This window comes from Myotis daubentonii, chromosome 3, assembly GCF_963259705.1.
Source record: "Myotis daubentonii chromosome 3, mMyoDau2.1, whole genome shotgun sequence".
Classification (NCBI taxonomy): Eukaryota; Metazoa; Chordata; class Mammalia; order Chiroptera; family Vespertilionidae; genus Myotis; species Myotis daubentonii.
This window is the reverse complement of record NC_081842.1, coordinates 118160201-118176200: the sequence shown is the minus strand read 5'-3', so window position 1 is coordinate 118176200 and position 16000 is coordinate 118160201. Positions and strand designations below refer to the sequence as shown.

General features: G+C 44.4%; 1 protein-coding gene across 2 annotated transcripts in view; it reads right to left on the bottom strand.

The window, feature by feature from the left end:
* The window catches only part of LOC132230613 (sulfotransferase 1C4-like), a 38563-nt gene that overhangs the window by 18707 nt on the left and 3856 nt on the right, over window positions 1-16000 (bottom strand). For both annotated transcript variants that reach the window (XM_059688332.1, XM_059688331.1), the window contains exons 2-3: window positions 13349-13471; window positions 3685-3782 (exon numbers count right to left, since the gene is read on the bottom strand). In XM_059688332.1, coding sequence (XP_059544315.1) covers window positions 3685-3782; window positions 13349-13471 — 221 coding nt within the window. The remainder of the gene's footprint in view (window positions 1-3684; window positions 3783-13348; window positions 13472-16000) is intronic.

Sequence of the window (16000 nt, the reverse complement as noted above, 5' to 3'; positions counted from 1 at the left end):
TTAGGGACCAACTCATGATATATGACAAATTGCCAGTTATAAAAACAGTCATGGGCTTTTTTTTTTTCTGGTAAGTACATTGTCCACTGTTATAGAGAAGACAGGCAAGATGGCGGTGGGCTGCAGCTCTGGGAATGGAGGTGAAGGGGCACAGGGCTTTCCCCATCAGCAGAAGTGGGTGCGGGATCCAGATAACAGGATGAGCAGTGGGAAGAAAGCAAAATAAACATCTCAAAAGTCTTTCTCTAATATCCTTCGCCACAAAAATCATACTGACCTTGATTACAGTGTATTTCCCATGAGTCAATCTTCTCATCCCCAGGCATGGCTGAGGCCCAGGTCTCCCCTGAGCAACCAGGACAGAAGCCCTGCTTTTCTGTGCTATTCCCACTTCAGTTCACCCCGATCCATTCAGCGCCTCAGCCCAAATCCTTCAATTCATCCCAGACTCCTTTCAGACTCTCAACCCCATAGCCGGCAAACTGCGGCTCGCGAGCCACATGTGGCTCTTTGGCCCCTTGAATGTGGCTCTTCCACAAAATACCATGTGTAGGCGTGCATACAGTGCGATTGAAACTTCGTGGCCCATGTGCAGAAGTCAGTTTTCGGCCTGGGCGAGTCTATTTTGAAGAAGTACTGTTGATATTTGGCTCTGTTGACTAATGAGTTTGCCGACCACTGCTATAGCCTGTCTGACAGCAACTTCTTTCAGAACTACTTTCAAAATATATGGAAATTCTATCCATTCCTCCCCTTGTCCCACTGCTGTCTGCTCTGTCAGCTGCTAGCCAAATCTCTGAGAAACCTAAAATAGATCATGTCCTTAGCCTGCTTTAAAACAACAAGAGCAAAAAACAACAGTCATGGGGATATAAAGTACAGCATAGGGATTATAATCAATAATATTGTAACAATTATGTGGTGTTAGATGGGTACTAGACTTATTTGAGTGATGACTTTGTAAGTTACATAAATGTCTAATTACTATGTTACACACCTGGAACTAATATAATATTGTATGTAAACTGTAATTGAAAAATAAAAAGATGTATATGAGGAGAACCAAGATGGCGGCATAGGTTAACGCCGGAGTTTGCTGCTTTGAACAACTACTTCAAAAGTGAAACTAAAACACGGAACGGACATCACCCAGAACCACAGGAACGCTGGCTGAGTGGAAGTCCTACAACTAGGAGGAAAGAGAAACGCACACGGACACTCAGAGGAGGCGCAGTGGTGAAGTCAAATTCTGAGGTGCGGAGTGCGCGGAGCGGGCTGGCGGCGGAGGGCGCGGTTGTTGTTTTCAATCGGGAGGGAGTCGCAGACTCTGAGCACCAGATCTGGGCGAGTCTTTAGGGACCCAGACTCAAACGGGAGAAGCGGGACTGTCTGGCTTCGGTCAGAGCGAGTGCAGCTTTCTCTCCCAGCTTTGCAGCGGGTGCTGGGACTCAGAGAGGCAGAGCCCCTGGGGACAGGACTGAGAGCCGCCATAACTGCTCTCTCCGGCCCACCCTGTTGATCCTGTGGGACCCGCCCCGCCCAAGCCCTGCACAGAGGCATTTGCCGGATAGCCTCAGGCAAAGGCTAGTTTAGCACCTCCCTAGAGGACAGAAGTTCTCTCACTGCTGACACAGCTGATTCTCATAGCCACTTGGCCTGGAGGTCAAACCCTCCCTGGAATTAGCTACAACAATCAAGATTTAACTATAAGACTTTGAACAAAGACCACTAGGGGGTGCACCAAGGAAGCATAACAAAATGCGGAGACAAAGAAACAGGACAAAATTGTCAATGGAAGATATAGAGTTCAGAACCACACTTTTAAGGTCCCTCAAGAACTGTTTAGAAGCTGTCGATAAACTTAATGAGATCTACACGAAAACTAATAAGACCCTCGATCTTATATTGGGGAACCAACTAGAAATTAAGCATACACGGACTGAAATAACGAATATTATACAGATGCCCGACAGCAGACCAGAGGAGCGCAAGAATCAAGTCAATGATTTGAAATGCGAGGAAGCAAAAAACATCCAACCGGAAAAGCAAAATGAAAAAAGAATCCAAAAATGCGAGGATAGTGTAAGGAGCCTCTGGGACAGCTTCAAGCGTACCAACATTAGAATTATAGGGGTGCCAGAAGATGAGAGAGAGCAAGATATTGAAAACCTATTTGAAGAAATAATGACAGAAAACTTCCCCCACCTGGTGAAAGAAATGGACTTACAGGTCCAACAAGCGCGGAGAACCCCAAACAAAAGGAATCCAAAGAGGACCACACCAAGACACATCATAATTAAAATGCCAAGAGCAAAAGATAAAGAGAGAATCTTAAAAACAGCAAGAGAAAGAAACTCAGTTACCTACAAGGGAATACCCATACGACTGTCAGCTGATTTCTCCACAGAAACTTTGCAGGCCAGAAGGGAGTGGCAAGAAATATTCAAAGTGATGAATACCAAGAACCTACAACCAAGATTACTTTATCCAGCAAAGCTATCATTCAGAATTGAAGGTCAGAGAAAGAGCTTCACAGATAAGGAAAAGCTAAAGGAGTTCATCACCACCAAACCAGGATTATATGAAATGCTGAAAGGTATCCTTTAAGAAGAGGAAGAGGAAGAAAAAGGTAAAGATACACATTATGAACAACAAATATGCATCTATCAACAAGTGAATCTAAGAATCAAGTGAATTAATAATCTGATGAACAGAATGAACTGTTGATTATAATAGAATCAGGGACATAGAAAGGGAATGGACTGACTATTCTGGGGGGGGAAAGGGGTGTGGGAGATGCGGGTAGAGACTGGACAAAAATCATGCACCTATGGATGAGGACAGTGGGTGGGGAGTGAGGGCGGAGGGTGGGGCGGGAACTGGGAGGAGGGGAGTTATGGGGGAAAAAAAAAAAGAGGAACAAATATAATCTGAACAATAAAGATTTAATTTAAAAAAAAGATGTATATGAAAATCAATTTGTACCCCTATAGACTTCAATATATAAAATAATTTTTATGTTTATAAAAATTTGATAAAATTATTTGGTTTTATATCAGGTCTCAGAATGTTTAGAACTTGTAGGCACCCTTAGAGGCTTGAAAGAGGCAATTTAGCTACAAGTGAAATAAAGTGAGAAGATAGTGGAGCCCTTGGTTTTTAAGATTCCACCAATGAAACCTTCTGATAACTTAAATAAATACTCATCTCCTCAAGGCTAGGAGCAGACCAACAGAGTACAAGCTTAAGAAGAGCGTTGTGGTTGTAGGAGGCACAGAGTAGGCAACATAGGGTAGTGAAAAGATCATGGGTTGTCAAGTCAGGAAGACCTGGATTTGCAGCCCATCACTTCTATCTTCCAGGTGTTTATCATTGGACAAGTTGTGTGACATCTCTGAGCTGTAGTGTGCTCATCTTTATTCCCCTTTATGGCATTATTGAGGGGCTGAGGATGCTCAGAACCAAAGCTAATAGATTTTGGTCCTCTCCCTCTTCTCCATGTAGGTGTAAACTAAGCCCATCCTTATCAATGAGAAATAAAGAACATGGAAGATAATTGCAGGTCTCATGATCTATTCCTTGGTGCTCCTGGTAGGCACAACATGGGGATGACTAGACCATTGTTCTAACACAATATTCTTATGAGGAATATTCATCTATGACTATTTTCTGCTTCAAACTTACCTTACAGTTTTTCTCCCAGAAGGATGGAGGTAGTAGTTGCACAGGAAGATGAGTTTTCAGTGTCCTCGGGGAAGGCATTGCATTAGCCTGGTCAATTCCTGAAAAATTATACTGGCTTTTTACTTACTTTTTAAAAAGTTGTTATTTCTTATGCAATTGATTGTGTCGTTTTTTTCAAATATGACTTTTGAGTTTAATGTCATGTTTAGCCCTTTGTCACTCTGAGATGGTAAGAGCATTCTTCCCTGTTTTCTTTTAGTACTTAGTACATTGTGTTTCATTTTGTATGTTAAAATCTTTGATACATTGGCCTTCACTTGGTGTCTTCTTTACTACTAGAGGCCCAGTGCATGAATTTGTGCATGGCAGTGGGGGGGGGGGGGGTAAGGGGAGGAGGGACCAAAGGAGGTTGGCCGCTGGCCCTGAGGAGGGAGCCAGCCCTCGACCCCCAGCGGAAAGGAGCCGCATCTGCCATCATCCACCCCTGGTTCCCCAACCCAGCCCAGGCCCAAAGGCCCCAGAGGGATCGGGAGAGGTGGCGATGGTTGCCAGGCTGGACGCAGAAGGAACGAACGCTGGATGCTGACACCACTGCCCTGAGCACCTTGCGGTTTCCTGCCTCCCCCTCTTATTCCCTCACTACTGCACTGCCACTGTAGTGGGTGGGGGGCTCCCAAGGAAGACAGAGGATGGGAGCGAGACAAACTCTTGTGTCTAGGGCTGACTTTCAATAGATAGTAGCGAGGGAGCTGCTCTGCTATGTATGCAACCCCGACCCAGAAGCAAGTCTGTACGATGGTTTAGCAGCAGGGGTCAATGAGGGCCGGGTGGCCAGGGGGGAGCGGCTGCAGGAGGTTGGCTGTGGGAGCGCACTGACAACCAGGGGGCAGCTTCTACATTGAGCATCTGGCCCCTGGTAGTCAGTGTGTGTCATAGCGACTGGTCCTTCCGGTCATTCAATCGTAATGGTTACTTAGGAATATATATATATATATATATATATATATATATATATATATATATATATATATATATGGAGAGAGAGAGAGAGAGAGAGAGAGAGAGAGAGAGAGAGAGAGAGAGAGAGAGAGAGTCCCCCTATCTGTTTCTCATCTCATTAACCTTCGCTAACTACAGCAGTATTGCTCAGCATTAGGGGTTGTTGATACAGATACAAATGAGGACATTGGTCATAGATCATCCAGAGCATGCTTACATTATATTTTAAAGTTACTATTCAAATAAAATAATCAAGAAATTCTTGTAGAGTTGTTGAGGCCTTCCAAATATGTGCCCACAGATGGCCTCTAAGATCAAACCCAAATTACTTAGTGTGACCTAGAATACTTTTCAAAATTGGTCCCCAGGTATTTATAATCCTCACTTTTGCCACTTTTCTTCAAGCATCCTGGTTTGACACTAACCAAGCTCTTTTGAAAACATGGCACATGTTAGGCTAATTCAAAAAACAAAAAGGATAAAACAATGACCATTAATTTGTTAATTCACTTTTCAAAGATGAGTTCATAAGTCAGTTGTTTTAAATTAAATAAGAATGAATTCTGGTAGAAACAGTATTATTAAAAACTAGAGGCCCAGTGCATGGATTCGTGCACTGGTGGGGTCCCTCAGCCTGGCCTGCACCCTCTCACAATCTGTGACCCCTCAGGAGATACTGGAAGTCCGACATCCCCCAAGGATGTAGCAGTGCACAAAGCAGCAGGTGGTGTCTGCTGCTGCCACTCAGTAGCACTGCCATGGAGGCGGGAGAGGCTCACGCCACTGCAGCTGCGCTTGCCAGCCGTGAGCCCGGTTTCTGGCTGAGTGGTGCTCCTGCTGTGGGAGCATACTGACCACCAGGGGGCAGCTCCTGCATTAAACATCTTCCCCCTGGTGGTCAGTGCACATCATAGCTACTGGTCAACCGGTTGCTTAGGCTTTTATATATATATACTAGAGGCCTGGTGCATGAAATTTGTGAAAGGGGGGGGGGGGAGTCCCTCAGCCCAGCCTGAACTCTCTCCAATCCAGGACCCCTTGGGGGATGTCCGACTGCTGGTTTAGGCTCAATCCTGCAGTCGGACATCCCTCTCACAATCAGGGACCACTGGCTCCTAACCGCTCACCTGCCTGCCTGATTGCCTCTAACCACTCTACCTGTCTGCCTGATTGCCCCTAACCACTGTGCATGCTGACCTGATCACCCCTAACCACCTCTGCCTACCGGCTTGATTGTCCCCAACTACCCCCCATGCCAGCCTGATTGCCCCCAACTGCCCCCCCCCTGCCAGCCTGATTGCCCCCAACTGCCCTCCCCTGCTGGCATGATCCCTCTATTTTTTTTTTTTTTTACTTTCTTCTTTGGCATGATCCCTCTAACTGCTCTCCCCTGATGGCCTGATCACCCCCAACTGTTCTCCCCTGCCAGCCTGATCACCCCTAACCACCTCTGCCTCAGCCCCGCCACCATGGCTTTGTCAGGAAGGACGTCAGAAGGTCTCTGGAAGGTCTCTTGGTCTAATTAGCATATTACTCTTTTATTAGTATAGATGTTATGCCAATAAATTTAATAAAAATTGTCTGCAAATTATGCTTACCCTGGAAGTGAATCAGTTATCAATTTTATTTTAATCATCACTATTGGTGTACCCTGTAGGTATAAAATTTGGCTTCCACACTGTCAGCATTTCTTGGGGGCCAGACTTCGGAGACTTCATAAATAGTTCTAAGGTCTTTGGCCTTGCTCTGAAGTTACTGGGCTGCCCAAGTTATCACTCAAGGTGGTGAATTTTTCTACATTATCTTGGTCTTTTTCTGAATCATTTTTATTCAGTTCCTCATTTGACCTGTGATAATGGCCACATATTGTTGGTTTTATAGCTTTCGTAGGTTTTCTTGAATGGGTAGGAATTTTTGGAAAGGCTCCTTTCCTTGAATTCCCTTAAAGACATCTTTTCACCCCCATGGATGTCTTTAGTACCTGAAAGGACAACAAAGTGAGTGTAGAAGGACATTGGTTTGTGGGGAAATAGCTGGGATGAAAGGAAAAAAAGTCTTCATGAGAAAAAGTATGGGTTGAGGATGGAATCTGCCAGGCAAGACCAGGGAACCTTGGGGATATGCCACTAAAAAGGAGGATAAGTTTGGGTGTGGTCCTTTCGTCCTGGATACTGGACCTGGGTTAACAGGGCGTCTTCCTCTTTTACCTTCTTTTGGTGAATGGGGTTGGTTGTTACATAACTGTGCTAGGAGTTTGTGGTTTCCTGGTCATCTTCACCATGTCAAAATTTCCCAGGGCCCTACCCCAGGCCTCCTGAACATATGCTTTTCTCTAGGACAATGAAGGGCCGCACCCCCTAGGCTTTAATTAATCAGGAAGCCTCTCCTCCAGCTAATGGTAGCTCTGGGAGAGAAATTTAGACATCATAAAGCACCATCCTGACACTTCCATGGGGAGGGGTGAGGAGACCAAGATGCTTTGGTAAGAGAAAGGGAGCATTTCTTTAGCACTCCTAAGCCTTCTCAAACTTATTGACCCCACGTTCAATTCTGATGGGTCACATGGTAGGGAGATGATGCTTCCTAAACGTTTCCCTAGGCTACCCATTTCAGTGGTTCATTGTTCTTTCTCATCCTTCACCATTACCTAGTTTTCATAAGATTTACCTAAAATCTTTTCAAGGTAATGTGACTGTCTCTGTGGAGATGTGAATCATCCTGCTTCCCTAGTACAGATTGCTCTTATGCACCTTGAAAACCATTCACTTCTTGGCTACTACCAGAGAAATTTTCCCTCTCACCCCCCTTTTTCTACGGTCCATGTGGCTCTCCCTAGGTTTCTGTTTTCAAGGTTGAAATCATTGCCTTTAGACTGTCTTTAATGAATAGAGTTGCTCAGCTGGTTATCTTAGCTCTGTTTAAAATCTTGGGGGTGATTATAGTAGGTATAGTATCTAGATTTGGGGTTTAACAGTATAAGGTGAATGAGGCAGGAATTTAAATTCCCAAAGTTGGGCTTCCTGTTTGTAAGTTGAAAACTGCACCCCCCCCCCACCCTACCTCCTCAGGGAACTCGGGTAGTCTGACCCTTAGTCTGAGGATTGCAGACTCAGGTTCATAGAGGACAGGAGGCCCAGGCCCTGTCTAAGTATGGATCAGAGGGAGGGCTAAAGGACCCTACAGAATCCATCTCAGCCCCTGCCAGCAGGCTTTGGAATTGCTGGGCTTGGTACCGGATGTGACCTACACTGACTTCCTGCAGAGGACTCAAGGCAGTGAGGCCTTGATCTGAGGAGTCCATCCTTGGATCAACAGAGGGAGGATCCCAGGACCTGCCAGGGCTCAAGGTGAAGAACATGAGGGAGGAGGAAGGGACCCTGGACCCTAGAACAGAATCATCCCACCCAGGGCAGATGACAACAGGTGATCTCTGTATCTGGGTCTCAGAGACTCAGGGGTTTTGGTATAGGGAACGGGACCTCAGATATGCAGAGACTGGCCCAAGTCCTGCCAGAGTCAAGGTGAGGACCCCAAGGAAACACTAAAGGGATTCTGGATGCCACAACAGAGGGGACCCTACCAAAGCCCTCCCCCGGTGTAAGCCCTGGGAGTGCCCAGAATGGGATGACAAGGACAGGCAATTTCTGCAACTGAGCCTCAGAGACTTGGGGGCTTTAGTATAGGGAGCAGGACCTCAGATACACAGAGGACTGGCCCAAGTCCTGCCAGAGTCAACATTAGGATTTTGCAACCTTGCATCACATAACAGAGGGGACCCTACAGATGCCCACCCTTGCTGTCAGCCCTGGGAGTCCCCAGGGTGGAATGACCACTTGCAGTATTTCCTGACTTCCACAAACGGGTCTGAGAGATCCTGGGAACATGGTATCAGGAAAAAGGCCTCTGGTCCACAGAGGGGAGGACCCAGGTTCTGCTGGAGTCAACCGCTGAGGCAGCAGACCACCCAGGCCGGAAGCTAACAACTCTGCAGCACCCACCTTGCCCTGCCCTGCTCACCCCCCCGCCTGGCGTTCAGTCAAGCCTTTGGTCATTTTGGACGTTACGGACCCTGGATCTTTATATATACAGATATAGACTAGAGGCCCGGTGCACAAAAATTCATGCTCTCGCGGGGAAAGAGGGTCCCTCAGCATGGCCTGTGCCCTCTCACAGTCTGGGACCCCTCAGGTCCCCCAGAGACCAGACAGGACCTAAGCTTCAGTTGGACACCTTTAGCGCTGCAGAGGAGGCGGCTGTGGAGGAGGTGGGAGAGGTTCCCGTCACTGCCGCTGCACTCTCAGTTGTCAGCCCAGCTTGTGGTTGAGCAGATCTCCCCCTGTGGGAGCACACTGACCACCAGGGGAAGCTCCTGCATTGAGTGTCTGCCCCTGGTGGTCAGTGCACGTCATAGAGACCAGTTGTTCCTGGTCATTCTGCCATTAAGGTCAATTTGCATATTACTCTTTTATTACATAGGATGACCAGGTTCCATCAGAGTCTATTTAACTCCATCCTCTACCTCAAATACATAAATTTGGAGTAGTCCATACAGGAGATTATATATATGTTAGTAGCATGACTTTAGAAATGGAATTCTTGAGTTCAGATCTTGGCTTAGTTACCTATTAGTTATGAACCTTGAGCAAATCATAACCTCTGTGTTTCAGTTTCTTCATTTCTTACATGGGTATAAAGTAGCAACTACCTCACAAGTGTGTTGTGAAGATTAAAACACTACATGGAAAGTGTTTAGAATAATGCCTGGCATGTGGTAAGTGCTATAAAAATCTTAGTTGTGGCTATACCATTTATTATTTTTTCCTGTCTACAGCCATACCACCCTGAACGTGCCCGATCTCGTCATATTATTTTTTCCATTAAAAGTGCATTGTGGGAGAAGAACCAAGATAGCAGCATAGCCATAACCACATCAAAATTACAACTAAAATAAACAACAACTATCATCCAGAACTGCAGGAAAGCTGGCTGAGTGGAAGTACTGCAACTACAGAGGTAAAGAAGAAAGCACACTGAGACTGGTAGGAGGTATGGAGGCACAGAACGAGCTGGTCCGGCACCTGGATGTGCTGCTTTTTCAATCGGGAGGGAGATCACTTCTGTGGAGGCCACTCGGAGGAGCGAGGGGTCCCAGCCCCACACCAGACCCCCAGCCCAGGGTCTCAAAGTGGGGGAAAGAAGTACCTATGGGCAATAAAAACTATTGGCTGTGAATACCAGTGCAGATTGGGGCTGAGTGACATGTAGGCTGCTGGAGACCCAGCTACTCCTCTTAAAAGGCCGGCGCCGAGAACTGAACTTACAAGCTCCTGCTTGCTCTGACCTCCAGTGCTGGGCAAGGCTCTGGGGGACCCAGACACATATGGGGAGAAACTAGACTGTCTGGCATCAGGGAAGGAACTCGGGGGCGGCATTCTTCTAGACGAAGGTGCTTGCAGGGGTCATTGTTCCTGTGCTGGGACCTCCCCAGTGGAGGGCTGACTGGCAGCCATTTCTGTTTGCTCCACTCTGGTGATTCCCTGAGATCCCACCCCACCCAATTTACAACCCCATCCAAGCTGTGCACAGCAGCTTTTGCATATGAATGGTCTGTCCTTTGTCAGCCTAAAACCTGTGAAACAAGCTGCAGCTGGGTCAGAGAGTCCCAAAGCTATCAATAAAAGGCCCAAGGCCAGCACCAGCCTGCCTTGCTTCACAGCTAGGCCTCACCTGGGCACTTCCAAACCCAATACAAAAAGGAGGAATCTGCAGATCTCTCTGTAGCTCCTGCTGGATAGCCCCAGGCAGTGGCTGACTTTGCACCTCCCTGGAGATCCAAGAGCCAGTGTACCCAGTGGTTAGTGTGAGACCATACCAGATTACAACTCTTCACATTCATAAACAACACATTCAAGGGGCAGACTCAGTGAGCACCAAAGTCCTACTGAAGGGTGTCTCCTGTGCAGCAGCTCTCCCACTGTAGTAGCAGCTGGTCCCCACAGCCAATTGACCTGGAGGTCAATTCCTCGTAGCGACACCAACAGCAAACAAAGCGCAACTACAAAAAAACTATGTACACAGCCAACACAGGAGTGCACCAAGAGTGTCCACCTCAGGTGACTGTGGAGGCTGAGCCATTGGGCCCTATAGGACACTTACTACACAACGCCACTCTATCAACTTAAGGAGATTTAGCAGCTACCCAATACATAGAAACAAACACAGGGAATCAGCAAAAATGTGGACAAAGAAACATGTCACAAATTAAAGAAATGGAAGAAAGCAAACTACTGGATATAGAGTTCAAAACCACAATTATAAGGTTACTCAAGAATCTTCTAGAAACCTCCAAGGAACTTAGTGAGACCTTCAAGGATCTTAGTGAGAATGCCAAAAAAAAAAAAATGGAAAAGGGCCAGTCAGAAATTAAGAATACACTGACTGAAATAAAAAATAATATAAAGGGTTTCAACAGTAGACTAGAGGATCCTGAGAATCAAATCAATGATTTGAAATATGAGGAAGCAAAAAACACCCAACCAGAAGACCAAAAAGAAAAAAGAATCCAAAAATATGAGGATAGTGTAAGGAGCCTCTGGGACAACTTCAAATGTACCAACATCTGAATAATGGGGGTGCCAGAAGAAGAGAGAGAGCAAGATATTGAAAACCTATTTGAAGAAATAATTACAGAAAAAACTTCCCCTACCCGGTAAAAGAAATAGACTTACAAGTCCAGGAAGTGCAGAGAACCCCAAACAAAAGGAATCCAAAGAGGACCACATCAAGACACAGCATAATTAAAATGCCAAGGGCAAAAGACAAAGAGAGAATCTTAAAAGCAGCAAGAGAAAAACAGTTACCTACAAGGGAGTGCCCATATGATTGTCACCTGATTTCTCAACAGAAGCTATGCAGGCCAGAAGGAAGTGGCAAGAAATATTCAAAGTGATGAATAGCAAGAACCTACAACCAAGATTACTCTACCCAGCAAAGCTATCATTTAGAATTGAAGGTCAGATAAAGAGCTTCACAGACAAGAAAAAGCTTCATCACCACCAAACCAGTATTATATGAAATACTGAAGGGTATTATTTAAGAAGAGGAAGAAGAAGAAAAAGGTAAAGATAAAAAATTATGAACAACAAAGTGACAACAAATATATATCTATCAACAAGTCAATCTAAAAATCGAATGAATAAAAAATATGATGAACAGAATAAACTGGTGAATGGAATAGACTCAGGGGCATGGAAATGAAATGGACTGATGATTCTCAGACGGAAGCGGGTGTGGGGGGTGTGGGAAGAGAATAGACAAAGAACTTACATGCATGTATGCATTACCTATGGATACAGACAATAGGGTGGCAAGGGTCTGGGGTGGGATGGTAGCTTAGTGGAGAGGAGCTATGGGGGGGGGGAGAAAAGAGGGGCATCTGTAATAATCTCAACAATAAAGATTGAAAAAAAACATTTTAAATCCTATATAATAAAGAGCTAATATGCTAATTAGACCAGATGTTGGTGGAAAAACCTTCTGTAACGACCTTCTGGATGACCTTCATTATTTATTAAGGTAATAAAAATAAAAACATAAAGAGATACCATTTCATGTTAGGATGGTTATGGTCAAAGAGTTGGACAATAATAAATGTTGGAACCCTCATATATACAGTTGCTTGTGGGGAACAGTTAGGCAGTTCCTCAAAAAGTTAAACATAGAGTTACTGTATGAACCAGCAAATCAACTCTTAGGTATATACACAAGAGAGTTGAAAACATATGTCTACCCAAAAAACTTGTAACTGAATGTTCATAGCAGCATTATTCAAAATAACCAAATAGTGGAATCAATTCAAATATCCATTAGTTAATGAATGGATAAACAAAATGTGGGATATCCATACAATGGAGTATTATTTAACCACAAAAAGGAATAAATACTGATATATGGTACATGATGACCTTGAAAACATTATGCTAAGTAAAAGAGTCTAGACACAAAAGGCTATGTATTATGTGATTCCATTTATACGAAATATCCAAGAAAGGCAAAGACATACAGACAAAAAGTAGAGAGTGGTGGCCAGGGGCTGGGGACAGAGGAAATAGAGAATGATTGCTAATGGATACAGGGTTTTTTGTTTGTTTTGTTTTAATATTCTGGAATAAGATAGGGGTGATGGTTGCACAATCATGTGAATATACTAAAAACTACTGAAAAGTGTAACTTTAAAAGGCTGAATTTTATGGTATGTGAATTATATCTCAAAAATAGAGTAATAAATTTTATTTAAAAAGAAGTGCATTGTGAATTCTTACTTTGAATACTGGTGTCCTTGGTGCCAGGCTTCCTTGACCTTGGCCTTGGCACTGGGGTCCCACATGTTAAAGCAGGAGCTCTATTGGGGGACATTCCTTGGCACTTGTAACTCACTGACACTTCATTTAATAGGGAGATAGTGTATCTCTACTAAGTATTAAGGCTAAATAAGTTAAGGGACTTATCTAGATTTGCACAAGAAAAGATAACTTTTATTCAGTGTTTAGAATTGGGGACCAAAAGAAGTTTTTCATTTTTTTAGTGTAGTAGACTTTCAGAGTCTCTACTCCCAAATTCCCATCTTTATGTAAAGTTTATGATTTTTTTTATATTGGAGACTTACCAGAGTTTGTTGTTCTTACCCACTCCAAGAAAGGTTGTCGAAGATGAATGGGAGCCCGTTTGCTCTTCTCAATATCTCCGTTGTTCTGTATCAAATCTACAATTTCTTGTGTCCACGTAGTTCCTAAGAGTAGAATGAAGAACCAAGGAACTAATTATTAATCTTCTGCAATTTACAATTTAGAAACATCTTGTCTACAGAAGGCATTAATTTGTCTATCAATACTGCATTTATGTTACTTTACTATGTTGAATTGAAACCAATTATTAAGATTATTTTCTCACCAAAAAGGGAAGAAATGTGACATTCATTTTTATCTTTCAATGATGTGTTTTTAAAAATCTAAATATGCATTGGTATTTTTAGAAAACGATCATATAAATAATTACTATATGTAATAATAGGGGTTTATTTTTAAAATATTTCCATTTGAGGAAAATCACAGAAATTCACAACCACTCACTTTTACAATTAAACCCTTGCTGCTAATAAATAATTTTGTTTCCCGTCTGGTTATTTTTTCTTTTTAGAAACATGAAATTGTTCCAATGTGAAAAGGAAAGAAATTTAAAAAGGGAAAGTAAGAATTACAAATAATCCACGAACTGGAGGAATATAGATTGAATTAATTTCTCTTTAAAAGGAAAAGAAAGACTCAATGTAATATTAAACAACTACAAGAAGGTTGAATTGGTTTTAAATGGAAAAATAACCTTTGTTACATTTGGGGTTAATATTTCTTTCTTTCTACAGACTCATCTACTAACTGCTTAATGATTTGGGGTGGGGAGGGCGGTTCCTCTCACACCCGAGCCCCCTTGGCCTCTACAGTGTTCAGCCTCCCAGAAAATCTCCCCCTGATTGGCTTCTGGGACATGTGGGTGACCTGGTCTTATTTCTCAGGGAGAAAGCATGGTGGTTTGGATGTGTATGAGGCTGTGGAATCCGATGGACTCCAATACTATCTCTGGTATGCATGATTTGGGTGGTTTTGATACATTATATAAATTTCATTGAGCCACCAATTATTCTCATGTGTTTTAAGAATTAGAAAATAGGCAGAACCCAGCTTACAGTCAGCACTAAATAAATATTAAATGTCTTATTTTTTTTTTTACTGTGTTGATGTTAGTATACCTGGAGGGCCAGAACCAGTACATGTGAGAGCATCTTGCTCAGGTAACCTGAGGGGGAGAAAGGTGCTATTCTTGTCATGGTACCCTCATGTGGGTTTCCTGAGGTCCTCGTTCCCCTTTCCCTAGTACTTTGATGACGTCCCTGGGTGCTGTCCAATGGTCCCCATCTAGACTCTACTCTGGTGCCATATCTGCTCAGCTCCTGGTTGGTTTCTACTCTGAACTAAAACCAATTTCTCCTGCTTCCCCCCCTGGAATCAGAATTTGCTTCATCTTTGACAGTTTTGTTGCCTCTTTGTCAATTTATTGTCCTAACTCCATGTTTGGGTCTGCCAGATACAGGTTACTGGATCTGCTGCCTTTCCTGGATTCTGAGGGTGGCTGAGCCCCTCAGAGGAAGTGCCCTCCTCCTTTGCAGACTCTGCTTCTAGACTTGGCTTTGCTGTTGTAGACATTGTGAGCATCTCAGGAAACTCAGACTCCCTTGGTAGTTGGTCCAGACCATCCAAGGGCTTCTGACAGACTTCCTTGCCTCATACTCCAGACTTGCCTTGCAATTAATCCTGTTTATAGGGGGTGCACATCATGACTCACACTCACCACTAATTATTCCCTCTAGCTCCAGGAGAGCTAAATCCCACTAGTCCAGTGATGGCGAACCTATGACACGCGTGTCAGAGGTGACACACGAACTCATTTTTCTGGTTGATTTTTCTTTGTTAAAGGCATCCTATCTAATAAAAGACAAATAGGGTAATTAACCATACTTCTGATACGCTTCTCATTGGCTAATCAGCAGGATATGCAAATTAACTGCCAACAAAGATGGTGGCTGGAAGCCATGCAGCTGAAGCGAACAGGAGGCTTGCTTGCTCCAGTGATGGAGGAAGCCAAGCTTCCCCGCCTGCGACGGCCCAGCTCTGAGCCTGAAAGCAACAGCTCCAAAAGCAACTATATTTCAATTATAGAAGCTAAACAAACACCAGATACCTGCTTTCAGCCAGCCGAGGTCTCAGAGCTGGAGCTGCAACAGTGTTTCAATTATAGAAGCCAAACAAACCCCAGATACCTGCTTTCAGCAGCCGAGGCCTCAAGCTAGAGCCGGGCCTCAGAGCTGGAGCTGGCTCTCAGCTCCAGTGACAGCTATAGAAGGTAAATAAATCCAAGAATAAAAAAAAAGAAAAAAAGGAGAGGTTGGGAGCTTCAGTCACCCACCAGCCTGAAAACAGCCCTCAGCCCCTCACCCAGACTGGCCAGGCACCCCAGTGGGGACCCCCACCCTGAAGGGGGTGCAACCAGATGCAAACAGCCATCATCCCCTCACCCAGGCTGGCCAGGCACCCAAGCGGGACCCCCACCCTGATCTGGGACACCCTTCAGGGCAAACCAGCCGGCCCCCACCCATGCACCAGGCCTCTATCCTATATAGTAAAAGGGTAATATGCAAACTGACCCTAACAGCAGAAAGACTGGGAATGACTGGTCACTATGACACACACTGACCACCAGGGGGCAG